Source organism: Brassica napus, chromosome C4 (assembly GCF_020379485.1).
Source record: "Brassica napus cultivar Da-Ae chromosome C4, Da-Ae, whole genome shotgun sequence".
NCBI lineage: Eukaryota > Viridiplantae > Streptophyta > Magnoliopsida > Brassicales > Brassicaceae > Brassica > Brassica napus.
Genome location: NC_063447.1, coordinates 41781100 through 41808041, shown reverse-complemented (window position 1 = coordinate 41808041; position 26942 = coordinate 41781100). Strand labels below are relative to the sequence as shown.

The 26942-nt window shown below is 35.2% G+C and overlaps 4 protein-coding genes and 1 long non-coding RNA gene across 6 annotated transcripts; 3 read left to right on the top strand and 2 right to left on the bottom strand.

Annotated features, from left to right (window-relative positions):
- The first annotated feature begins 1928 nt into the window (after window positions 1–1928).
- Window positions 1929–5749, top strand: LOC106346577 (beta-glucosidase 42). 2 transcript variants are annotated; one of them, XM_013785949.3, is made up of 13 exons: window positions 1929–2132; window positions 2422–2488; window positions 2568–2626; window positions 2706–2781; window positions 3129–3203; window positions 3281–3368; window positions 3527–3752; window positions 3929–4044; window positions 4397–4614; window positions 4710–4744; window positions 4868–4970; window positions 5168–5276; window positions 5392–5749. In XM_013785949.3, the coding sequence occupies exons 1-13, from the start codon at window positions 2028–2030 to the stop codon at window positions 5585–5587; spliced, it is 1473 nt and encodes a 490-aa protein (XP_013641403.2). In that variant the 5' UTR covers window positions 1929–2027; the 3' UTR covers window positions 5588–5749. The 2 variants fall into 2 exon arrangements, with proteins under 2 accessions (XP_013641403.2, XP_013641402.1); XM_013785948.3 differs by having other exon boundaries at window positions 2568–2781.
- A 1928-nt stretch (window positions 5750–7677) lies between these two features.
- On the top strand, window positions 7678–8502 carry BNAC04G30030D. Its single transcript, XM_013791106.3, has one exon. It carries the CDS (start codon window positions 7780–7782, stop codon window positions 8329–8331), a length of 552 nt encoding a protein of 183 aa, XP_013646560.1. The 5' UTR covers window positions 7678–7779; the 3' UTR covers window positions 8332–8502.
- Window positions 8503–8823: 321 nt separating this feature from the next.
- LOC106346578 (phosphoglycolate phosphatase 1A, chloroplastic) lies at window positions 8824–12052 on the top strand. Its single transcript, XM_048754747.1, has 11 exons — window positions 8824–9174; window positions 9623–9690; window positions 9880–9972; window positions 10072–10143; window positions 10320–10391; window positions 10504–10563; window positions 10687–10739; window positions 10902–10999; window positions 11248–11347; window positions 11527–11630; window positions 11725–12052. Exons 1-11 carry the CDS (start codon window positions 8922–8924, stop codon window positions 11829–11831), a joined length of 1080 nt encoding a protein of 359 aa, XP_048610704.1. The 5' UTR covers window positions 8824–8921; the 3' UTR covers window positions 11832–12052.
- Window positions 12053–14274: 2222 nt separating this feature from the next.
- LOC106351293 lies at window positions 14275–16203 on the bottom strand. The gene is made up of 2 exons (XR_001271238.3): window positions 14855–16203; window positions 14275–14669 (listed from the first exon to the last, which is right to left on the bottom strand). It is a non-coding gene; the product is annotated as an uncharacterized LOC106351293 (long non-coding RNA).
- A 9020-nt stretch (window positions 16204–25223) lies between these two features.
- BNAC04G30010D (NOP protein chaperone 1) lies at window positions 25224–26715 on the bottom strand. Its single transcript, XM_013791108.3, has one exon. The coding sequence runs from the start codon at window positions 26055–26057 to the stop codon at window positions 25560–25562; it is 498 nt and encodes a 165-aa protein (XP_013646562.1). The 5' UTR covers window positions 26058–26715; the 3' UTR covers window positions 25224–25559.
- Window positions 26716–26942: the final 227 nt, after the last annotated feature.

Genomic DNA, 26942 nt, shown 5'->3' with positions numbered 1-26942 from the left:
ATTGGCTTAAATATTTTAAATTTTAAATAAAATGTCTTCATATATCTAGAAATACCACTGGATTTTAATGGTGGTCATCACAATTTCAAAACACACATATCCCTTGTTGTTTCTAAATTTCTTTTCTAAAATGAATTTTAATTTCAGAAATATAGCAAATTTATTTGGTTCGTAATCATAATCATCATCTTTTCAGAACATGATGAAATTATCAATAATCTTGATTGTCAAGAAGAAGCGATACATCTTGTTATTGCTAATAACAATTCGGTGCTTCGTTTTTTTCTTCATCGACAACACAACCAAGTGATTCATGGTGGCTCAGTTTTAGGATGTTCTTTCATCCACCGTAATCGAGAAAGTGCACATTGTAGATTGTTCAACGATTATTTTGCAGAAAATCCAAACTACAATGATATTATATTTCGCCGAAGATATCATATGTTTCGTCCTTTATTTCGTTGTATTATTGATACAGTTGAAACTCATGACATTTCCTTCACACAATGAAGGGATACAATGGGTAGATTTGGATTATCATCCCTTTAAAAAATAACTGCGTTGTTTTGGATGCTAGCATACGGCATTCCGGCGGATGACACAGAAGAGTACACATAAATAGGTGAATCAACAGCAATTGACAGCATGAAGAGATTTTGTCGAGCAGTAGTGGAAATATATTCATCATAATATTTACAGTCACCAACATCTAACGGTGTTGCTAGATTTTTTCGCATTGGTGAAAAGTGAGGCTTTTCCGGAATGCTTGGTAACTTAGACTGTATGCATTGGCAATGGAAGGATTGTCCCACCGCTTGGACGGGGCAATATGAAAGTCGCAGTGGATCACCGACGATAATTTTTGAAGTTGTCGCTGATTGTGATCTTTGGATATGATATGCATATTTCGGAATGCTGAGCACCAACAACGATATCAATGTGTTAGAGTGTTCCCAACTTTTCTCTAATCTTGCTCAAGGTATTGCTCCTCATGTTCATTATAACATAAAAATAGTTGAATATAACATGGACTATTATTTAGCTGATGGTATATATCCAAAGTGGTCCACTATAATACAAACTATTCGTGAGCCAATAGGTCGAAAGAACAAATATTTATCTATGCAGCAAGAAGCATGTAGGAAATATGTAAAACACGCATTTGGAGTTCTTCAGTCTTGTTTCATTATTATGAAAGGACCTGTTCGTTTCCGGAAGAAAAATGTACTCCATGATATTTTGACTACATGCATTACATTACATGATAATCGAGGATGATGTGATTTCGATGCACCAATTGAAGTTGAAAGAGAAGTTCTGTCTGCAGAGGTCGAAGTTGTAGGAAATAATAATACGAGATTCCAAGAGTTTTTTTCTCATTTCAGAGATATCAAAGTTAAAGAAGCTCATTCTTTACTGATCATTTGTAATAAAAAAAATATGCTAATGCTAATGAATAACTTAAATTGATGTATTATTGTTTTGGAGTAAAGTAATGTAATTTTTAATGTAATAAATATATTCCTTTTAAGCAATGTTATGTAAAAAAAATCTATATTAAATATATAATTTTAGTTAATATTAATTTTATACAAATATTAAAAATAGAAAATGGACTACTTTCCAAATTGTATAAATTAAAGATAATATTATTAATTATCGAATAAATATAAAAAAAAAATGGAATATTTTTTAGAGTTAAAAATAGAATAATATATTGGAGTAAAATTCAGCTTTATTTTGGTGTTACTCCATTTAGATGCTCTGAGGATTTGATCCGTAGCTTAGCGGTTCACCAACTTGAGCGGGTTCATATGTTTTTATTTTAGTCGGGCAGGTTTAAGGGTTTTTCATACCGGATTTCAATGGTAAATCAAACCGGATAACATATTGAATTGCGGTCAAATAGGTTCGGTTCGATCGGAAGCCCGGTTACTTGGTTCAGAGTTGTTTTGTGTCCCCGCATCTTTTGGCATCTTGCTTCACACTTGTGCTGCGTTCTACCAGATCCCATTCTAATCGAGAAAATGGCGCAGAAGCTTAACTTGCCCAATCTCACCATCCCTCCGAATGTTAACCGCTCTGGCTTCCCCTCCACCTTCACCTTCGGCGTCGCCACTTCCGCTTACCAGGTCTCCCCGATCATCTTTTGATTCACTTGGCTTTTCTAGAAACGTTGACTCACGAAAAAAAAAATTCGAATCTTTTAGCTTCATTTAGAGTCGGAAACTGGATTTGGGTTTGTCGTTATTCTTCTGGAAATGTTGATCTTGGCAAAGATGAAACTTTTGTCTAAGTGGTGCATCATTGTCTTGTCCTTCATGTAGCATTTGTAGTGAATGTGGTTTGAAGTTTTTACAGCAAAGGCTTAGCTTTTGAACTTTTTTTTGTCAAAACTAGCATCATTTGATTGATTTATAGATCGAAGGAGGCTGGAATGAAGGTAAAAAAGGGCCAAATATATGGGACAAGTTCACTCATCTTGAAGGTTTGTTCTTCCTTTCTTGCTTCTTATCACAACGAGAGAAGACTATGTATATTCACACTGTTTGTTCCTTGTTATTTAGGAAAAGTTCTTGATGGAAGTAATGGCGATGTGGCTGTGGATCATTACCACAGATATAAGGTTAAGAAAAGAGACTTCTTTTTCCTTTTCTGTTCTTTTTTTCCTTATTTCTTCACATTGTTATTTCAATCATTTGCAGGAGGACGTTGAACTTATAGGGACGTTAGGATTCAGCGCTTACAGATTTTCCATATCTTGGTCTCGCATTTTCCCCGGTATACTCTTTATTAGCTTTCCTACTTTATCTCTGGCTTATATCCATTTTAAAGTGGAATATAGGTATTCTTATACAATTATCTGTCTCTTCATCCGTCTTTTCTTACGACTTGGTTTATTGTCCTCTTCTTCTTCTTTTTTTTTGCCTTTCCTACGAGTTTTTTTCATCTCTGTCTTTGTACTTAAGTCTCCATAGCTGCGTGGTGGTGACTTCTTTTATATTTGATAGCATTTATGCTTAGGGCCCCCGTTGCAGTGTTTGTACTTGTCTTCCGGGCTTCTTGAAAAAACAAATATAGGTTTGTTCATCGAAGGGCTTATTTTCTTTGAATTACATTTGTTCTAGATGGCTTGGGAACTGAAGTCAATGAAGAAGGGGTTGCCTTCTACAATAATCTAATCAATTCACTTCTTGAAAAGGGTATTTTCTCTACCCCCTAAACGATCCTTTTCCTATCTGTTTACATGATCGTTTTCACAAGATGATTACTATTTCAGGTATTGAGCCGTTTGTAACTCTGTACCATTGGGATCTCCCCTCACATCTCCAGGAATCCATCGGGGGTTGGACAAATAGGAAAATTGTGTAAGTAGTAAATCGTACTAGACCGTTTTAATTTCTACATATTATCTTGGCGAAAGCAGAAATACATTTATTTTGTAGGTCTTGTCTTGTGTATGATCCATATCTTGTGAAATTTAAGTTTGATTGTGTTGACACTAAATCTATTTCCTTATGTGCAGAGATTATTTTGGGCTCTATGCAGATGCTTGTTTTGCCAGTTTTGGTGATAGAGTGAAGCACTGGATCACATTGAACGAACCACTTCAGACCTCGGTGAATGGACACTGTATTGGGATATTCGCACCTGGGAGAAATGAAAAGCCATTGATCGAACCATATTTGGTATCACATCATCAAGTTTTGGCCCATGCAACTGCCGTTTCCATATATAGAAGCAAGTACAAGGTATAATCATTTACCTATTCTCGGACCATTGTCTATTCTAGTTTTTTTTTTTTTATCGTGGATCTTTGGTTATGGGAAGATGCGTCGTCAAGGGTTTTGTTGCTGAGATCTAGTGCCTTTATCCATGCATCTCAGTTGCTTATTATTTATCACTATGCTTTTTGGTTTACATATAGGAAAGTCAAGGCGGACAAATCGGTTTGTCGGTTGATTGTGAGTGGGCAGAGGCAAATTCAGAGAAAATGGAGGACAAGGTTGCTGCTGGTAGGCGAATTGACTTTCAACTTGGATGGTAAGTAAGCTGTGCATTGAGTGTGCTCTTAAGCATGAAGATAGAATTGTATTGCTGATGTGGCGTCTCTGGTAAATGGGTTTCTAAATTTTTTGAATTTTAGGAATAGCTTTTTTTGCAGCTATGTCTCATTTTGTAATGGTAGATATTCTAGAGCATATACTTCACTTACACTGCTGTTTCCCATGATTGTCTTGTTGTAATTAGTGAGTAACCTACCTATCGAAATAAGCTTTTTATCCTTTTTGTTTAAGAAAGTTATAATATCAAACTATCATAAACTTTGCTAGTGAGAGTAAAACATTATTACTTCCGTGAGATCCTTGAAATAACGAATTGAAATCCTTTGCAGGTTCCTGGATCCTTTGTTTTATGGAGACTATCCTGCAAGTATGCGCCAGAAACTTGGAGATAATCTTCCTACGTTTACTCCGGAAGAACGGGAGTTTATGCTTCAGAACTCATGGGACTTTCTTGGCGTAAACCACTACACTTCGAGGTTAATTGCTCATGTCTCAAATAAAGAAGCTGAGAGTGACTTTTACCAAGCACAAGAACTGGAGAGGCTTGGTAACAAACACAAACGCTGAAATATCTTGTAACCACTCGCATCTTCTCACTTACTTCCTTCATAGTACTCATCTCTTTTTATTTTCTGTGCATAGTTGAATGGGAAGATGGAGAGCCAATAGGTGAAAGGGTAAGAACTACTCTCTTCTTAGTCTCCGGTCAATCTAATGACTCTATTAACATTCCAGGACATATGCTAAAGGCAAGTATGCATGAGCCAATAATCAACTAAACAAATCTGTGACAATTACAGGCTGCTTCAGATTGGCTTTATATTGTACCCTGGGGAATCCGGAGGACTTTAAATTACATCAGCGAAAAATACAACCACCCTCCAATATTTATTACTGAGAATGGTATGTACTTTTCCTTGTAACTCTGGTGTTCAGTTTAATATGGTACAGTGCAGAGTCATTTAAGAAGAGCAGAATAGGTTTGTTGTCCATGTTATGTTGAAATACGTTTCTCAAGTTAAGTGAACACTTAGTTTACGTTATATCGCACTTCATTTATATGCGTCCTGAGCTTTGGTTCTCTTGGTGCAACACGACAGGCATGGATGATGAAGATGACGGATCTGCTTCTATGCATGAGATGCTAGACGATAAGCGTAGAGTTGCCTACTTCAAGAGTTACCTTGCCAATGTCGCTGAGGCTATCAAGTGAGCCAACGTGTCTCTTTATTTGTATATTTATTTACTAGAAGTTTGTCAAGTCAATGTACATTTTACAAGAAGTTGAGATTGAGTTTTGTTAATTTGAAAAAAATTGAAACAGAGACGGAGTGGACATAAAGGGATACTTTGCATGGTCTTTGCTGGACAACTTCGAGTGGGCGCAAGGGTTCACCAAAAGGTTCGGTTTGGTATATGTGGACTACAAGAACGGTTTGTCTCGTCACCCAAAATCTTCTGCTTATTGGTTCATGAAATTCCTGAAGGGTGATGAAGACAACAAAGGTAAAAAAGATTGAAAAAACAGGAAAAGTAAAGCCAAAGCTATGTCTACATTTACATGATTTGCGTTGTGTTGTTATAAATTTGTACCAAATAGATTATCATGATGGATGGTATAGAGCCATAACAAACCAAATTACTTGGGTTCTTCTTTGGTTTGAAACTCATATTCTGACTAAGTTTATCTTCTTCTTTAGATACCCCAAACAAGTGACATAACTGTGTTGTGATGAAACATATGATTATTATAAGGACTAGAAACGGGTGCATTTGATAAAACATATATAAGTATTTATTAGGTACACACACACACATATATATATATATATATATATATATATATATATTTAAAACTGATGGTCTAATAGTAGTGTTATAAATGATAATTGTGACTTAAATTGTAAGACATGCAATGTAAAAGTCTTTGATCGATGTGAATGTAATATGTGATTAGTCCATGGCTAATAGCTATGGCTAGGTCATGCAATTACCACAATAGTCATTGCCCAATTTCATGCAACGACGTGACTAGTCCATGGCTAATAGCTATGGCTAGGTCATGCAATTACCACAATAGTCATTGCCCAATTTTCTCAGATTATTACAAAAATTAATTAAAGGCTTAATAATTTTTTTAATATATATTTATACAGCATAATAGACCTATAATAATAATAAATAAACCAATATGAATTTTATGGTTAATATTATTAGAATAGTTTAATTTATTTTCTACATCAAAAGTATAAATTTTGCTAGAATTTAAAAAACAATATATTATTTTGTAAATATTAATATCCGTTCATGAGTTTTCAAAATTTTATTTCATTTATAAATTTTCTACTAATCATCATTTTAGTTTTTTCTACTATTTTTACAAATCCACAGATATCAAATTATACAAAAGAATTTACGAAAGTATATATGCATATATTTTAGATGAAGAACTGAACTAATGCAATAACTAAAACTTATCAATCATAATTTAGAATATTTTTAATTGATTTTAGTTTATAAAAATTTGTACTAATCATCATTTTAGTTTCTCTATTGTTTTTACATATCTACAAATATCAAATTATACAAAAGAATTTATGAACGTATCTATGTCAACAAAAATATTATGGTTAAATTCGGGAAACAAGCATGCAGTGTTAGGAAACAACCGTCTTTCGTCGTTCACATGGATGCAGAGTTACCGGTTTGGTTTACAGAGTCAATATGAGTTTTTAGATGTTTGATGTCAAAAAAAAAATCGGGAAACAAAATACAATTCAATATACCCAAGTAATAACAAAAAAAAACTAGATATATATATATATGTATATATATATATATATTTTATATATTCAAAGTACATGTCTAATTAAAATGATATAACATTATTTAAATTAAATCATACATATAAATTATAAAATAATTAAATTAAATTAGAATATCAATAAAAAATATCTATTTTGTAAATATTTCTATCCGCACGAGAAAATCAACTAGTTATTATTAAAAAGTTTAGAAGTTTAAAAGTGTAAATGACTGTTACATTGATGATTTTTATGCATTTCCCTTATATAATATCATCAAATAAGTTACTATAATATCTTATAAAAAAACATATCATTGAACATCAAATAAGGTAGAGCCTTTCATCGAATTTTGTTGTTGGTTGTTCTATTATTCAAATTATCTGTAGTTTGAGTAAATATAATAGTTTTTAATGTAAATTGAACAAAATACAGATATTATTAACTTTAAACATAACATATTTTATAATGGCTTCCTAATTTCTAACCTTTGTATATCTAACAATTCAACTCTCAAAATCTCAGATCAGTAAACAGTGTGTTATCTCCTTAGTAGGTAGCATTAGTTAGACTTTTACAAAACTTGTAAAAGAAAAACAATCGTACAATTAACGAAACATTTTAAAAGTAAAAGAGCCGTTGCACCTTAATCGACAGTTCGACACATTAGTCATTCTTCCTTTAAGCCATATAACGGTCATATTTTCAAATAGAAAAACAAATTCGACCGTTAATCCCAACAAATTATCAGCTTTATCGCTTCTCAATTTTATTCCGTATGCAATGTCAATGTCTATATAAAATCCTAAAACCAAGTGAATTGATACGAACAGAAAACAGCTTACATAAAAAAAAAAAGGGAATATCTTTCCTCTCGTCAAAGTTTGTAAAACAGTTAAACAATAAAAATGGGAATCTCAAGATCTAAAGGAAACACACACAACATCTTCCTACTCTGCAACTACATCCTCTTAGGCTCGGCTTCAAGTTGCATCTTCCTCACAATCTCCCTCCGTCTCTTCCCTTCTCTCTCCGGACTCTCTCTCATCTTCCTCCACACTCTCACCATAGCCACTGCTGTCACCGGCTGCTCCGTTTTCGCCTCTTCAACCGCCGCAACCACAAGCGACAGATTGTACGGTGCACACATGGTGGCCACAGTCCTCGCTGCCATATTCCAAGGGGCAGTCTCTGTTCTGATATTCACGAGAACAGGGGATTTCCTCAGGGTTCTGAAATCTTATGTTCTGGTAGAAGACGGAGCGGTGATTCTTAAACTCGCAGGTGGTTTGTGTATACTGATGTTCTGCTTAGAGTGGGTTGTTCTTGTGTTAGCGTTCTTGTTGAAGTACAGTGATTATTTGGATGAGAGCGTTGTGGATGATGATGGTAGTAAGTTCCAGAGGCAAAAAGAAGATCTCAAGGATTGGCCTTCTTACCCATTTCAACTCAAGCTTTGATTTCAATTCAATGTGTTTCTATTTTTGGTACTTTGGATTCATTCTTTGGTTGATTTTATTTATATATTTATGTTTGTGAAATTGGCAAAAACTATATATCATCATGTATGGTTTCACGCTTGTTATTTGATAATTTTGTCATAAATAAGATCAGTGTGTATATTTTGAACTCATATATTTTCAAAAAAAAAAAACAGTCACTTCTCCGTTCTCTTCTGAACTTGTGAATCATCAAAGGATGAGATTTACGAGATTGGCAAAAAAAATTTGAAAGGGAATAACCGTAATTAATCAAAATTATTATCAGTCATATTTTGCAAATCGAATTTTACCGGTCCTGAGATTTAAACCGAGTGAATGGCAAAGACATGGTGCTTTATCAGTTATATAATGGGGAGTGTGTCGGATAAGCGTTGATCCAATGTATAAGGCTAAGAAACGTTTGGGAATGATGATATCTTCGTCTACAACGTCCACCCAAATTGCCATGTCAGCACCATCCACAGTCGCAATAACCAATTATAATTAATTTAAAAAAACAAATATTCCAAAAGAAACGGAAACAGAAAAAAGGAAGAAGAGAAGAAAAGATGCTGAACAGAACAACACTTGTTTCTTCTTCCTCAGTTTCTCTCTTACCAAACTCCAAACCTTTCTTCTCCGTCAAGGCTTTCTCAGGATTTCGTTCTTCCTCCTTCTCCGGTGGCATCATTCGCAGAATCGATCATAAGCCTCTCCGCGTGATGACTCCCAATATGACACCGAGAGCTATGGCGGCACAGCAGCTCGAGAACGCCGATCAGCTCATCGATTCCGTTGAAACTTTTATCTTCGACTGTGACGGTGAGTGTCATCAAACCACAGAATGTTAATTTGGTAATTCTTATTGTGTACATACATACTGGGAGAAATAGATGATTATGATGGAGTTTCTCGATTAGACATACGACCTGTGTGTTTTGCTTCTAAACTACTATGCCTCTTTCGTTCAAAACATGTTGAGCTTACAACAGTAGTGTTACAGGTTTGATATAATGTCATTTGATAATCACTTAGTTGAGATAGATAATCCCTAGAGGAATGTTAGTGTGTTACACTGGGGAGAGAAGGAGATGCTGTTATGATTGTTTTAAACTCTATATATATATGCTGCGGTACATAGTACACACTGTAGTTCAAAATAGACTGCTACAGGTTTTGGGATCAGAAGAAATCGTTATAATGAGGATACTTTGATATCTATCCTCTAGGCGAAAAGTGGTGAACCCATTTATTAATTGTGTTTTTGTAGGAGTCATTTGGAAGGGAGATAAATTGATTGAGGGAGTTCCAGAGACTCTTGATATGCTCCGTGCCAAGGTTGGTAAGCAAAAATCTCAATTGATAAAAAAATTGACTAGTTTGAAATTGTTTTCTGGGCTCTCTTTTCAACTGATTAATGTTTTAGCTTTTGGATTTTTGAGTCCGACTATTTTAAGAAGTTTCTTCCAGTACATCAAATTGTTTTTCTTGGTATAAACCTGACCATACGTATTCTCAACATTCCAGGGAAAGAGGTTGGTTTTTGTGACAAACAACTCAACAAAATCTAGGAAACAATATGGCAAAAAGTTTGAGACTCTTGGCCTGAATGTTAACGAGGTTAGTAATTTAGTTCACAGTCTAGCTAAAGGAGTTGCCCTTAAGATAAATGTTTTTTATTTATTTATTTAAATTTTAAAGTACTCTTCTTCTTTACAGGAGGAAATATTTGCTTCTTCTTTTGCTGCAGCTGCATACTTGCAGTCTATTAATTTCCCCAAAGATAAGAAGGTAAGCCCATCATCTTTCAATCAAATCTTGTCAGCCAAGAGTCAAAATATAACTTTTAGTGTTTCCTTGTCAGTAAGCATCGTCTAATAAAACATGACTCAGTCTCATATGCCAATCAAATGATTATAAGAGTATGGCGCTTCCTTTTGCAAGTTTTGATGTATGTGTTTATTCAGGTCTATGTGATTGGTGAGGAGGGTATCTTGAAGGAGCTCGACCTTGCTGGTTTCCAGTATCTTGGAGGTCCGGTACGTATCGTATAACCTTCCTTTCTAATTTTCCCGTTTTGGTTCTCGGTGATCTACTTTTACTTTGTGCAAAACTGTCATTATTCTGAACAGTCAATTCTTTCAATACCAGGATGATGGTAAAAAACAGATTGAACTGAAGCCAGGGTTTCTAATGGAGCATGATAATGATGTATGCAATCCTTCCTATACTTTGCTATTTTCTTTCTCCTTTTCTCCTTCAACCTTTAGAAAGCATGAAATATTTGTCATTGTGATTAAAATTGAGTAAAGTTTCACTGAAAATGCGTTCCAGGTGGGAGCTGTGGTGGTTGGATTTGACCGCTATTTCAACTACTACAAAATTCAGTAAGATCCTGAAATTATGTGTGTTTCCCTTACATGTACCATCAAAAAAAGTAGCACTTCAGGACTGATATACTTACTGCTCTATTGACGAGCTATGTTGTTATAGATCATTGTTAAATTTTATCCGAGTTTGGCGAACTAACAGCTTCATTTCAATGGAAGGTATGGAACTCTCTGTATCCGCGAAAACCCGGGCTGTCTGTTCATTGCTACAAACCGAGATGCTGTCACCCACCTTACCGATGCTCAAGAATGGGCAGGTTGGCTTTCTTGTATCTCTTTTGTACTGTCCTTATTATTCTGTAGTTTAATCGTTAGGATTACAATTTTATCCTCTTAAAGAAAAAAATGCATGTTAATTTCAAGTCTAGTCACGATAATATAATGTAGTGCTTAGGTAAATTTGGTTATGAACCACTCCCTACTATACATGAAAAGTTCTTTATTTGTCTATGGTTACCACTTTCTATCATCCATGAACGACCACTATGCAATTACTGGGTCTCAGGTGGTGGCTCTATGGTTGGTGCTCTTGTTGGATCCTGTCAACGTGAACCTCTTGTAGTTGGAAAACCCTCAACTTTTATGATGGACTATTTGGCAGACAAGTAAGACTAAATTCTCATATTCTGTCTTTCTGTTTCGTAAACATAGTTTTTTCTACAAGCCACAAGTGCATAAAGGTGTGTTTGTAATGTCCATCCGTAGTACAAAAGAGATTTGCCAAGTAACGAGAATGTTGATCACTAATATTGTGCATTGCCATTTAAAAAAAAAAAATGTGCAGATTTGGAATCGAAAAGTCACAGATATGCATGGTGGGTGATAGATTGGACACTGATATTTTGTTTGGGCAGAATGGTGGTTGTAAAACTCTGCTTGTCCTCTCGGGTATGACTAATCATATCCATAAACCGTTACTCTCTTTTCACAGTCTCGATTTCAACCATCTAAGATTTATTCACATTGTTTTGTTGACTTAAAGGTGTTACTTCAATCTCGATGTTGGAAAGCCCTGAGAACAAGATACAACCAGATTTCTACACCAGCAAGATTTCTGATTTTCTTTCCCTCAAAGCAGCTAATGTATGAAAGCACTTGCCGCGTCAATCGCTCTGTAGAACTCAGCAAATTCAGAGTCAGTCCACACGTTTATCTATTGTATAAGCTTTTTCTTGGCAAGCTTCATCTATCTGTAGCCTCTTCCTTGAGCCAACGAGTATTGTGTATCACCGTCTCATCCTCTCTCGAAGTGACACTCTAATCATGTTTATCTCACATAACACTAAATTTGAAAGAACCGTATTATTAAAGGCAATTCTCCTAAATAGACCTATTTAAGTTTCTCTCAAACTAAAAATCAGATTAATAGCCTTCATTAATAGATCAAAAGTCTAAACTACCATTTCATAATAAAGCTTAAAAAATAGAAAAGAGAGTCGAGGAACAACAGAGGAACGACGACGAATTTCTTCGACGTCTCCACCATCATCGCCTTCTTCTCTCGACGACGTCGGAGATAAACAACGGTGAATCTACAACCGTCGACACTTTTATCGGTCGAAAATCAAACTAAGCCATGTAAGTATTAAACATTTCCAATTCAAAAATCAAAATTAGAGTTCTTAATTGAAAAATTGGGTGTTTCGCAAATGGATATATAATGTTTACCTTGTTTACTTTGAATTTTCGAACAGATAAACACTTATCTCAAAGAGATTAGTAACTAAGCAACTCTCTTCTCCCTCGAAGAGTTCTTTCTGTCTTTCCGCCAAGCCTGAGCTTCCATTTTTCTCCAAGGTACTCGCTTTCTTCCCAGTATCTCAAAGGATTGCTCTTTTGTGTGTTTATGTATTGTATTTGATCTTGTCTAATAGTTTTATGCTAAGCTTGTTTGTGGGATATACCAATGAAAGCATCTCAGTTGCAAGGTCTTAATCATGTTTAGTCTCATGTCTAAGCATTTGATACGATTTGATGTTAACTTTTGGCATTTGAAAATCACAGCTTAATCGTGGTAGCTGCAACCTTGTGGTGAAAGGCCTATCTAACAAGACAAGATCCTTAGTTACTAATATCATTGAGATAAGTGTTTATTCATTTCTCTGAGAAGATTTTTCTTTATTTTACTTGTTTGATTTCAGGAAGGATCAAAAAACAAGTATCAGAGTTTAAACCAACTACAAAAAATCTTGTGACCATCTACAAAATTTGGTAAGAAATTTTGAACACGCAATGACACAAAAAAATTTTGGTAAGATTGTTCTTTATTTTACTTATTTGGCTTACGCATGTTGATATCTTTGGTAGGCTCGTGAATTTGCTTATGACATTGTTAGTCTCTTGTGCGCTTGTGCTTGTGAAACAGTGTAGTATTTTTTAAATTTCAGGAAGAATTTGTGTAGTTTCAGGAAAGCTTTCCAGAAAATTCGATGTTAACAAATTTTGAAAAACTTTTTGATTGGTGTCTTCTTGTTTGGCTTACGCATGTTGATATATTTGGTAGGCTCGTGAATTTGCTTATGACATTGTTAGTCTCTTGCTTGTGCTTGTGTTTGTGCTTGTGAAACTGTGTAGTGTTTTTAAAATTTCAGGAAAGATTTGTATAGTTTCAGGAAATATTTCCAGAAAATCTGATGTTAACAAATTTGAAAAACGTTTTGTTTGGTTACTTGTTTGGCTTACGCATATTGATATTTTGGTAGGATCGTGAATTTTCTTATGACATTTCTAGACGATTGTTTGTGCCAGTGAAATGTGTGTTTTTTTTCAAGAAGGATTTGTATAGTTTCAAGAAAGTTTTCCAGAAAATTCGGTGTTAACAAATTTTGAAATATTTTTTACTTGGTTATGCAGGATAGTAATATGATGGGAGTTTTATTACCTCTTAGACAAACACTGTCTGAGCTGAAGTATCAGATTGGTTCAGAGTCAAGGCAAAACAGTTGGAGATTTATGTTGATTATTGAAAATATAACAAGAAAGCATTGTACATATTCTTGACGATTTTACAAAAAAAAAAAAAATGTTGTAGCCATTGGAAAGCATTTGGTAGTTTTTGGATGGGCTTCCAGAAATAATATTTTAGTGTGTTTCTATCTAGCAACGTTTAAACTAAAAATGAAATGAAATCAGGAACTAAAGATTTGATATTTGCATGTTTGGTAAGTTTCAAATTGTGATGTAGAATTCTGAGAAAAAAAACAAGGAAAAAATTTATATCTCCCACTAGTCGAACCCAAGAACTCAAAGAAAGAGCATTATATTGAGCGACAACAACGTTTTATCCAATTAAAAAAATATTAAACGTCTGGATTCCATTGGGAGTCAAACACGGGGGCATGTGACTTTCAAATTTAGTAAGAGTTGTGGTTTAGACACCAGGCTGAAGAGAATCATTTGTTTTAATCAAATATATAAATTTATTTAAACCAAAATTATATATTATAAAGTTGGAAAACATTTGACAATTTTTAGATGGGCTTCTACAAAGAAAGAAGAAAATCATATAAAACAAAACAAAACAAAACAAAAGAAGACATGAAACTATTTACCTTTTGTTTTTCATACACGATATGTCTAACTACTATGTTGGTTGGTAAAATCATACAAAACAAAACAAAAGGAGACATGAAACGATATACCTATAGTTTTATGGCTCTCAAGCACCATATGAAACCATATTTCTCACATATAAGATAAAAAGGGAGACAAAACATCTTGTCGAAGAATCAAAAGAGATAAGAAAGCAACATGAAAGAAACTGTGGCATCCTTTCTAATAGAAATGCCACATAGAATTGTGGCTCCTGTCACTCCTTCTAAGCGTATAGATAACTCTTCTTCCAGACCAACAAGCATCCTTTTAGATCAAAGATCACAAAAGGTGTATTTGCTCCCACTTGCGAAACAAATCAAGGCCGGATATAAACTGCAACAATCAAATCATAAACGATAGTTGTTATGAATAAGAACACAAAGAAAAGTTCAGTGCAAAATGCATGCAAGTCAATGAAGTAATCCCCATAACCAAAGACTGAAACTTGTAAGCGAAATCCCTAATTCTAGCTGTTTGATACAACAAAATCTCGTCAGCATCAGTCACCACAGTTTCACCTCCACTGAAAAATTCATCTTTTAAGAAATTCACAACACCCAGAGTCACATCCTCCCTTGTAGAACCCTAGTTAATACTTATCACAAGCGTCGTCGTATTCCCAGGTGGACACCTCAAACTCAAACGTTTGATTGATGGCTGAGAATTTCACAGATCTAGAGAAAGCACAGTGGATAATCTGATTTTCTTAGCAATCTCTGGTGAATCTACGTAGCTTCCTCGAGGTATATCAGGTGAAACACCAGAATTGACTAGATCGGGAAATGTTAGATTAACCCTAGCACTATGAGATCATAAGATGAAGGACAACGGTGGATGAGATGACCGCGGAATAAGAACAGTGGAGTTGAGAGGATGACGACAGCGAATCTGAGAGGATGACGGCGACGACATAGCTAAGAGGATGACGACAATGGTAGAGCTGAGAGAATGACGACGACGACAGAGCTGAGAAGATGATGACGACAGAGGGCTGAGAAGATGACGACGATGGAAAATCAGATAATTTTTTTTAAATTGATTATAATTATTAGAGAATAAGGGTAATATGGTCATTGTCCATCTTTAAATGAAATATTTTTGTGATATTTAGTTTCGAGGTCTAGATTGGAAAGAAAAACTTGATCTAGAGCTATCTAAGGCTATTTCTCTATTATTAATATTAGGATGTGGACCCTCCGTGAGATCGCGGAAGGAAAATAAATGTTAATTTTTCAATATTATTTTAAAATGATTATACATCAAATGTTTAAAATAAATTAAAATTATATTTTTAATTGATATAATTTAAAAAACTAAAGATAAAAAATAATATTCTAAATACTGTATTATAAAAAATATTGAAAATTCTAATTCTAAAGTGACGCAACGCTTCAAAAGTATTAGGTTTAATAATCAATATTACTTTTAAATATTATTTTAGAAATGATTATATATTAAATGTTTTAAAATGATAATATATAAATATTTGTTAATATATATATATATATATAATGATATAGTTAAAAATTAAAAAGATTGAAGATGAAAAATGAGATTATACGAATTTGATTTTAGATAAAATATATTAACTAATGTCAAAGTGGCAATTGGTGTGATTTCTTTAGTCAAACAATTGTTGTATATAAATGATTTATTAAAGTGATGTCATTGGTGTATATATAAATATACTAAAATACTAATGTCAAGGTGATGCCTTTTTTTAAAGATATTAATATACTAATGTTAAAGTGGCGCCATTGGTGTATATTATATATTTAATATATAAAAAATGTTACTTTTATTGCATTTGACACTCTATGTCCACCTGCTAGTAAAACATTGCAACACGTGCATGTCTAATAAAGTTTTACAACAATATTAATATTCTCAAAACTTTTATAGTATTTTATATAACTGACTTTTATTTTTTGGCAATATTTTTATAATTGATTAATATTCAAAGATTAAATAACTGGAAGCGTGAATTTGTTGGTTAATGAGTAATAAACATTTTCTGAGTATTTTCACCATTGTAAATCATTGAGCTATACAAATCCTCTTGGAACCAAAAATCCATTGCCCCACGTGAAACCATTAGCCTTTGTTTCATTCCAGTCATCTCATTTCACCCAAAACGTTTGTTTATGTTTAATGCTAATACAGACTTCACCATCGCTCTCTCCTCTCTACTCTTCATCTATTGGCTTTTATTTGGTTGAGGAAGAACAACCGTTGTTGTCGTCACCGGACACAACTACCGGAAGAAGCAGCCGTGCCATCAAAATCCAACGAAATGGATCCAAATGATGGAGACGTGAGGAGACAACACGGAAATCAAAATGAGACCTGCAATCTGATTTTAGAATCCTAACGTCCTGGCGACAACAACAAAGGTCGCTTGCGATAGTTTATGCAATAGTGGTTTTGTATTAACTGATCTTAAACAAATGGAATGAAAGGCTCTGAAGAAAAAACAAATGAATCAGATATTTCTTTCATACAACACGGAAATTAAATGTATAAATCGCAAGTTACATCGTTAATTATTCAGTCAAATATCTCTCAAATCCCTGATTTCCACTCACTGTCTGACCCCTATATTTAGTGACTTTATAATGAGTGTCGTCTTGTGTATTTTCTTATACAAATACTAATGATTTCTGTAATACAAACTTCCCCATGCGAAACTCGTGATACGTTAACGATATTTATTTAAAAGTAGTAAGGCTTTGATCTCTACTTCTTAAAAACCATCAAAACCTAGTGATAAATCTCACCGTAAACAGATCAACTATTCAATAATGACTATGTGACTTAAAAAGAAGGAGAAGATGACATACCTTGACAGAGATCAAAAACAAATACAGAAAATGAATAACCAAGTATATTTTTAATAGATTTTTGCTGTAAAAAGTTCAATATATAAATCATGAAAAGGTACATTAAGGACAACTCTAGAAGGTGTGTGTTTTTTCAGATGAAAACTCTTCAGAAAAAGTTGTGATACGACTTAAGAAATACACCAAAATAATTTTGGACCATTAGATAATTAAACAAACAATTACGGCCGTCTGATTGTATCTCTTCAGATTTTTTTGAAAAAATATTTTAATTAGGAAAATTTATGTTGCTAAGGGATGCATTGTTTTAAATAATAATGAAAACATATGTTTGTTAAGGGATGTATTGCTTCGATATATAAAAAATACTTAAAATTAGGAAAATGTATGTTTGTGAAAGGATGCATTGTTTAAATAAATAAAGAAAGTTTTGTCAAATATAATTTTTTGGCTGACAAAAGTGAATTCAACGAAAGTGTTTTATGTCTTTTAGATGATAAAAACAAATAATTCTGACCATTGGGTTGAATGTTTAAATAAATTATGAAAATGTATGTTGGTTAAAGGATGTGTTGTTTAGATGAAAATGTATGATTTGGGTCTTTTAAAAACATGTGTTGTTTCAAATAGACGACGGTTGAAAGAAGAGTTGCCATTGTGTCTCTTAAAAAGATGTGTTGTTTAAAATAGATGTCTGTTGATAGAAGAGTTGCCAAAAAAATTGATGACATCATCATCTATAGAAAGAGTGTTTTATATCCATTAGATCATAAAATATGAAAAATGTTGACCATTGGATCAAACTTTTTTTTTCCTATAAAAAATGATGATGTCATAGGAGGATAAAATCAGGTTTGCTATTATATATAGATTTAAATAATGTTTTCAAGTATCAATTTTTTTTTTATTTTTTTATCTCAATGATAATTATCATTAGGTAAGTGGAATCAAAGTTTCAAACCAAAAAAAACATTAGGTAAGTGTTGCATCTATAACAATAAAGGAGAATTGTCTCTCTCCTTATCAAAAACCACATCAGCAATGTGCAAATGGCAAATTTGGACCCCTGTCCATATCTAATTTCCGTGAGCCACCTCTCTTGATTTCAATTTGGGCTGTCTATGTTTGGTTGAGATGACGAGACCCAAACTCTCTTTTGAACAGAAAATCCCTAGCTAACTTCTCTCCTCCTTTGACGGTTGTCTCCCTTTTCGATTCCTCTGTAACGCTTTTCTTCGACATTGAAACTTATCATTATGATTTGCCATTAAATTTCTCATTCCAGCTCTCCCACTACGTTGAATTTTATTACACCTTTCCTAACCTCTATCGCTAATCTTTAATTTGTTCCACTACAAATAGAGATGCAGCAAACTCAGAATCTCACAGGGTCACCTGGTTGGACCCTTCTCCTTCCTCACAAAACAACCTGCAAAAATGGTTCCATCCCATACATTTATTACTGATTTGAAGTCCGGTCATTGTTCTCAAACGGTAGTAACTTTCTTCTGTGTTTCTCTGTAGATCGGAACGTCGAGCAATGAGGGGGAGCTTATGGAAGTTGACATTCTTCTGATTGATGAGAAGGTTAGGCTCATATTTTCTCATTGATTACGCATTATCGTTTTCCTATTCGTCAACATATACTTACAGAGGCGTTTGATGTTATAACTTACAAGAGTCACATCGACTGCAAGCTGTCAGATTCCCTGTCGTCATTCGCTTCAAAAATCGTACCGAGTTTGTTGAAATCACAACTCCTCCTGCAATACCTCTTGAGCTCTTTAGGTTCTATGACTACGGACAGCTCATTGCATTACTCAATACTAACCATCAGTTTCCAGGTGAATCAGTTTACTTTCATTAACTCAAAAAGTATGAGATTTAGCATACAGCCATACAGCGTTAACCAACTCAACCACTTGCTTCCTAGACGTCTTAAGGTTTGTTGGTGTGATCAATTCTACGTTTAGTGACCATGAGCAGAGTGCTCGACCCATTATGGTTGACCTCCAGGTTGACAGGTGAGAACCCTATTTCATTTACACTGCTTTTTTTTTCCTATTCCATCCTTTTGTTTTAAATCTGCATCTACACTTCAATACAGTTTGACAGTTGTGTGTCTTAAGTGATTTTGGCATACACTTTCCAGCTTAATCTTACTAATTTCAATTTCTACACGAGGCATCGGACCTGTGTCCCACATCTTTTATCGCCATCACTGTCCAGCTGCAGCAACTTTTGCAATTCATGGAATGCTTATTTTTCCCATAGTTTCCGCTCTTCCATATTAACATGAAAGTAACATGTTTAGGTTGCAATGGACGTGGAGGGAACGACTACCTTGGAGATGATATTCCTTGTGTACATGTGTCTCCTGCAAATGCTCTAATGGACAAAGGTTAAGTGGTGATGAGCAGAGCAACGAGATTGATGAACCTCAAACCAGACACCCCCATCCGGTGGCTGCACAGCACAACTGTGAGGGGAGCAGTCCAGGGGAAGACCAAGTTTAAGTTGCAAGAAACACCCCCAACAAGAGGCACATAGAGCAATCGACATGGAGCCGATACTATTTCTCTTTGGTTCATTGCAATGTTCTTTCCCCAAATATTCTCAGTATTTTGTTTCTTTAACCATGTTTGCATCTTCAGCTATTAACAATACGTAATATATTCTCAGTTTGGTTTCATTTGTAAACTATTTCTTTGGAGCTTAACTATAATGTTTTTTTTTCTAAAAAATAAACATATGGTTTGCTTGACCTGGTTTTAAACTTCAAACATAACTCAAATAGCGTTTACAATCTGCTTTATAAACAATTCGAGACGTGGAGACACTAGTATATTTCTCTTTAGTTCGTTGCAGTGTTCCATGTTTGCATCATTTCAGCTATTCATACAGGAGAACTGTTTGGTTTACTGTCTTATTTGATAGCTACTTCCCGTTTCTTGATATGGATGCAGTTAAACGAGATGTGAGCCAATCATATGGAAACCTTGTCGAAAGAAGCGGGAGATTTGTCCCCAACAGAAACGTAATATATTTAAGGGAAAAGCTGATTACGTTTATGGCACTCATATCTACCCAATGGAAAGAGAGTTCTCCAAACTTGCACAATCAGACTGGTGATTGACCGCTCACCCGGAGGAGGAATGGTTAAAGAAGACAAAGATAGAAGGCATATGGAATTTTATTTATTCATATATGTATGTTGCTCTCTACAAATGTGTATTTCTGTTACGGTAATGTACTTATGGCTTCTTGGTTCTTGCATGTGAGAATAAAAATAATTTATCGACCAATTCTTTTTGGTCAATTTTTTGGTGAGGTCCTCATGGGTTTTACATTTGTGGATCATGGGTCGTTTCGTTCAAGCTCCAAAAGTATTTAACTATGGGGCAGCCTATTTTGTAGTTGGTGCAACGTCTGGCTGTCGTTGGGGAACAAAAAATACAGACATTTAGTAGAGTTCGTTGTGGGAACCGAAATTCGCACTGTCAATTTCCGTTTAAATTAGGAAAGTAGGAGAACCCTAATTTCCCAGAGGTCCCGGATATCTGCTAATACCACACGCCAAGCAATCAGAACACGAAACGAGAACAGTAATAAAATAAGAAATCGAAAAAAGAGAGCAAGATAGTTCTTATTCCGAATCTGCGTTTGAGCGTTTACAACAAGGTAAGTGTCTGGGTTACGAGAGCTGTCGGCGAGATTCCTAGTTCTAAAACCTTAAGACGGCAAAAACCAAATCGAGTCGCAGCTCGAATAACAAAAACGGAAAATTGCCTAAAATCGCTCTAAGTGCTAAGTTTACTGTGAAAAAGTCCTCCTCCATGCCTCTCGCCTAGGACTCCTTATATACTGGCTCCAAGGTCGGTTTACGCTTTTCCCCTTCTGCCCTTAAGCCACCATAGCATAAAAATGGAGACCAAGCTGTGTGAAGGCTTAGCGACCGAGCTGTGTGCGTGCTCGGTCGCTACGTAGCGACCAAGCTGTGTGCGTGCTCGGTCGCTACGTAGCGACCAAGCTGTGTGCGTGCTCGGTCGCTACGTAGCGACCGAGCTGTGTGCGTGCTCGGTCGCTACGTAGCGACCGAGCTGTGTGCGTGCTCGGTCGCTACGTAGCGACCGAGCTGTGTGCGTTTTTGGTCGCTACGTAGCGACCGAGCTTGGCTAGAGCTCGATCGCTACGTAGCGACCGAGCTGTGTAATCGATTTGCTCGCTTCCTTTTTCCGTGATTAACCTAGGGGTTTTCTGCGGTTTTTGGGAGAACAAGTTCTACCCTTCCGAAAAGTTTTTGGAAAACGTGTTTTGGTAAAACCCTTACGCATTGAAACTTCTTTAGCTCGGAAATGAGCCAAACTTACGGGATTTGTCAAAATTTATCATTTCACTTTATGTTTAAAAAGAGAAATCGCGAGCTCGTTTCATTGCACTTCCTGTGCCAAAAAGTCGCGGCTAGGTTTTTTCGATTTTTTTTTATGCATTATGGCGTTTGCGTAAGCGTTGGCCATAGGCGCAGTGGCGGCTGGGGTTGTCTTACCAGCGTTGTTGCGAACTGCAATTTTGTAATTCGTACTTCCAGACATTGTTTTGATCAAGCGTTTTGTGGCTGAGAGTAAGATTGATCCGTACCCCCCCCCCCCTCCTTCTAGCGCCAAACTGTGGGAACTGAAATTCGCACTGTCGATTTCCGTTTAAATTAGGAAAGTAGGAGAACCCTAATTTTCCAGAGGTCCCAGATATCTGCTAATACCACACGCCAAGCAATTAGAACACGAAACGAGAACAGTAATAAAATAAGAAATCGGAAAAAGAGAGCAAGATAGTTCTTATTCCGAATCTGCGTTTGAGCGTTTACAACAAGGTAAGTGCCTGGGCTACGAGAGCTGTCGGCGAGATTCCTAGTTCTAAAACCCTAAGACGGCAAAAACTTAATTGAGTCGCAGCTCGAATAACAAAAACAGAAAATTGCCTAAAATCGCTCTAAGTGCTAAGTTTGCTGTGAAAAAGTCCTCCTCCATGTCTCTCGCCTAGGACTCCTTACATACTGACTCCAAGGTCGGTTTACGCTTTTCCCCTTCTGCCCTTAAGCCGTCATAGCATAAAAATGGAGATATTCCATTTTTTCCGATCTTCGTAATTATCTTCAAAATTTCGTATTTATCCGCGGAAACTTGACATTTATATTTCCTTGCAAACCAAGCGTAAACCATCATGCGGCTTACGGACTGTTGGTTAAGAAATCATAAGTTGGACCTCGAGTCATGTCTTAGGTCCCTTTGGGCCGTCTTCCGACTCGAAGCGTTTATTACGGCTTCTTTCGATAAAGAACGAACTTTCCGCGGTTTTTACGGTAAAGTTTGATCGATAACTTAGAATAGCGGGGAATCGTGAAATGGGTTCGCTACGGTCTTCGGGAGATAGCATCAAAGGGTAGACGAGAATGCATGGACTAATGTCATATCAACGTTTCGGAAGAGCTCGGTCGCTACATAGCGACCGGGCTTTGGCTCGAGCTCGGTCGCTACGTAGCGACCGGGCTTTGGCTCGAGCTCGGTCGCTACGTAGCGACCGAGCTTTGGCTCGAGCTCGGTCACTACGTAGCGACCGAGCTTTGGCTCGAGCTCGGTCGCTACGTAGCGACCGAGCTTTGGCTCGAGCTCGGTCGCTACTTAGCGACCGAGCTTTGGCTCGAGCTCGGTCGCTACGTAGCGACCGAGCGAAACATGCGTTCGGTTGCTGCGTAGCGACCCTCGTCGAGCTCTTGTCCGATGACTCGCGTTTCTTCCGCAAAGCTTTTCGTAAAGAAGAATCTATTTCAACAAAGTATTTGTCGAAGAAGGTTTCTACGTTTTCTTCTTCGGGGATTTTGATGTTAACTTCGTTGCAACCGTTTTCGACCCCAACATTAACTTCGTCGTAACCGTTTTCGACCCGAACAGCGACCGAGCTTCGGGGAGAGCTCGGTCGCTACGTAGCGACCAGCTTTTGCGCTGGTTGCTACGCGGCAACCTTGTTCGAGTCTTTCTCCGATTTTTTGTGAATGTGTTTCACCGCAAGATTGTTCGTAAAAATAAATCTTTTTCTAAGATTTATTTTTCGTAAAAACGTTCATGCCGATTTTTACGGACTTTCAGACATTGATTCTGTCGTGACCGATTTTGACCCCAACATTCGTCTGGTCAATGTTTTGAAAACCGACCGGACATTGACTCGGCGTTGTAGCTCGGTCAATGATTAGACCGGTCCAACCAATTCAACCGAGTTTTAAATTTTAGTCTAAATTTAAATTATATATATATGTATAATCATAAAATTAGTTTTTAAAAAATTTTATATCATTATCAGAATTTAACTAACAATGATAAAATAGTATATCATTATTAAAATTTTATATCAATTATTAGAATTTAACTAACAATGATATAATGAAAAGTGATTTTTAATGAAATGTTCTTAAATTTGTAGTTTAAGATAATTTTATTTTGAAAGATAATTTTAACTTGAAAACTAATTATTTTAAGACCCAGTTTTACCGAGTTTGACTGGTTCTTAACCGGGTTTGCCGGTTTAACTCAAATCTGACTTTGATCACAACTTAGCACCGGTTAGAAGATAGAGTCACGATCCGATTTTTAAAGCATTGGGTCCGGTTCAAAGTCTCTATGAGCCATGTTATTATATTAAAATAATTTAAATTTTAAAATAATGAATAAACGAATAAAAATCCAGTTAAAATGTCATAATGTGTTAAAATATGTGGACTGAGAAATATCAAATGAAGCTTAAAAATATAATCTTATTCTACAATTTAAGGTAACACCATGTGTTTATGTTTTTCTTTCTCAATGCTATACATTTATCTGTATATTTTCTCCAGACTCCATATATATGTTGGAAAAACATTTTCTAAAAATATAAGGCCCTAGATCTCTAAAAAATGTAAGAAAATAAAATTATGGGTTACTACTATTGGCACACCCTTAGAGCCAGGTCCAATGGAGTCATAGTATCTATGTTTAATAGATATAGTCAGCAGTGTGGTACTTATTAAATATAACTAAACCATGACTTGGTTGAATGAAACAAAACTATATCAGTTTAGGAACACGTGAGTATCCACAAATGACGCAGCAGTTAACAATCAACAAAGTATTAAAATTTTTAAACCGGCTGAATGAAATAAATTTGAACAAACATGAGTGAACCAATGATATCGGCAGAGAAGCACCAACCCGTTGGCGACACCACACAAATATAAGACACTGTAACCACAAATATTCACAAGGTGAAGGAGAGATACACAATAACACTAACTCATCGAGCAGGCAAGGTGCAATTTGCATAATTTGATTAATTATGTGAACGTTGTTGGAATATTGTATCCCAATCAAATATCTAAAACACAAACTTCAATATTCAATGAACAAAGAGAAACAATTTCTCCAGTCACATTTATATGTAACTAACATCAGCTAAAAAAAATTAGGAGAAACACAAGTAGTATAAAACCGTATGAGGAAGAAATGACAAGAGTTTTTCAAGAAAAAATGACGAGAGTACAAGATAAACAAAATGGACATTACTTCCACTACAACTTATCTGCAGGATAAAAATCCAAATCCAACCACATCCGATAAATTACCTAGCTAAAATGGGACATTGTGAACAAATGTTTGACAAAAAGAAATTAAACAAAACAGCTGGACATAAAAACAATTTTTAAACGATAATATCTTTTACCACCTTAAACAGCTGAACAAATGTTTCCTCCTAATACCTCCATCGGTTTAACATTATCATTGCCCTAGCTAAATCTAGACTTTACCACCCTTCTAAATCCGACTTTGTTATGCCTTAGATCTTCATTCAATTGACGTAATTCAAATTGCCATTAAAGTTCTTTAAACCAATCATCCCACTATGAAAAAGAGAAAAATACACTAAGTGATTATAAATGATTAAACAAAGTACACATTACTTCTATTCAACTTTTATGTAGGATAAAGTCACCCACATTAAACTATGAGAATTGTTTGTATAAAACAAAAAAAACTCATCACTATGAAATTAAAATAGCTAAAATAAACATCCTGAGGCCAAAATGTTTAAACATAAATTTTTTAAAAATTTGAAAAAAATACCCCACGCAAAACAATGACAAACTCCTAAACGCAAAAATAATTTACTCAATGGACTATGGATTCCAAACTTAAACAACCAACAACACAAAATCTTTGAAAACCCACAGAATTTTAAATGTTCTAGAAAGTTAAAATATATTTTAATATAAAATATTTTATTGTAAACCTATTCGTCCTCAGGGCAGGCCAACCCCTGGTATAAAATAAAGAACGTGAGAAGCGAAAACATGATCTTAAGAGAGCTCCATTATCTTGGTTCGTTTTCTGCTGCTTTCTTCACTCAAAGAGCTCATCTTATCATCACCTTCGTCGTCACCATCACTCTCATCGCTGCTTGAATCTCCTCCACTTCCATAAACCACACCATTACCGGCAATAGCTGCTTCAGCCGTATTGACTGCTTCAGGTGTGTTGAGATCAGCAACACCAAGCATCAAATCCATCTCAATAACTTGAGATTCAATTCCAGTAAGTGCTTCGATATCAAAAGCCTCAGAGTTTCCTTCCTCTGTTTCTTGCTCCAGCTTTTTGTTAGCTTCCGCCATGATCCCCAGAAAGCCTTTGACTTTGTCAAGAAACTCGCTTTTGGGAAGTGGAATTATCGTTGGCTTCGATGGAGTAGCCACCCTCTTGGTCTCCTTGCGGATCAAAAGTGCTGAATCGATAGCAGAGGAAGGAGGATTCTTGTGTTCTAATTCAAGAAGATCTCGGCTAGTTCCTTTCCCTTCCATGATTTTCGAACCTTTGGAGAAGAAGAGAACTGTACCTAGAAACGAGTTTGCGTCGCCTGTGAAATCGCCGCTCTCGCTTTAGGGTTTTTTCATCAAAAAATTTATAACGTAATAACTGGAATAAACTAATTCTTCTTTTTTTTGTGCAACGAATAAACTATTTTTTTTAAAAAGAAAGAAACTGAAAAAACTGAATTAATCGTATATCAAAGTCGTAACAATCTCAAGAGCATTGATCCTTACAAATATTCATCGGTTTGTCAGTTTCATCTAAAAAGCGAAATGAGAAACATGAAAATAGTCAACGAAGATGAGATGCTAAACCCGCAAAGTTAAAGACTCACTAGATTTTTTGACCCATACGTTGAAAGCACGAGATTATTTTTGGTTAAGGAAAACAGTGTAATAATTTATACAATGTATATGTTAAATCCGTGTACATAATTTATTCCAATTATTTTCGTGTGCTAAATTCTTGGATTTTGAAAAAAAATATTTTTAGCAACACGCTAAAGTTTTCATTAATATTTAAAAGATTATGAGTTCGCTTTTTCTATCTTGTCATTTTTAATTTCAATTTGGTGTTTCCATGCTCCATCAAGATCTGCAATCAAATCAATAAACCATGTAACCCGTATATAATCTGGTTCAGATTTAATGAAAAACTTATTAATTAAAAACCTGATAAAACTTGGTAAAAACTCAAAACTCCACATTACCCAGTTATCATACACCATTTGACTCGGAAAATCCCAAAACAAAAACTGATAATATTTCAAATTTTTGAATAAAAATCTCATATACTTTTGATATTATATAAAATTTGATAAATAAATTAATTTGTGATTTTTTAAACTTTGATTAAATTTTTATTATGTCAGTCCT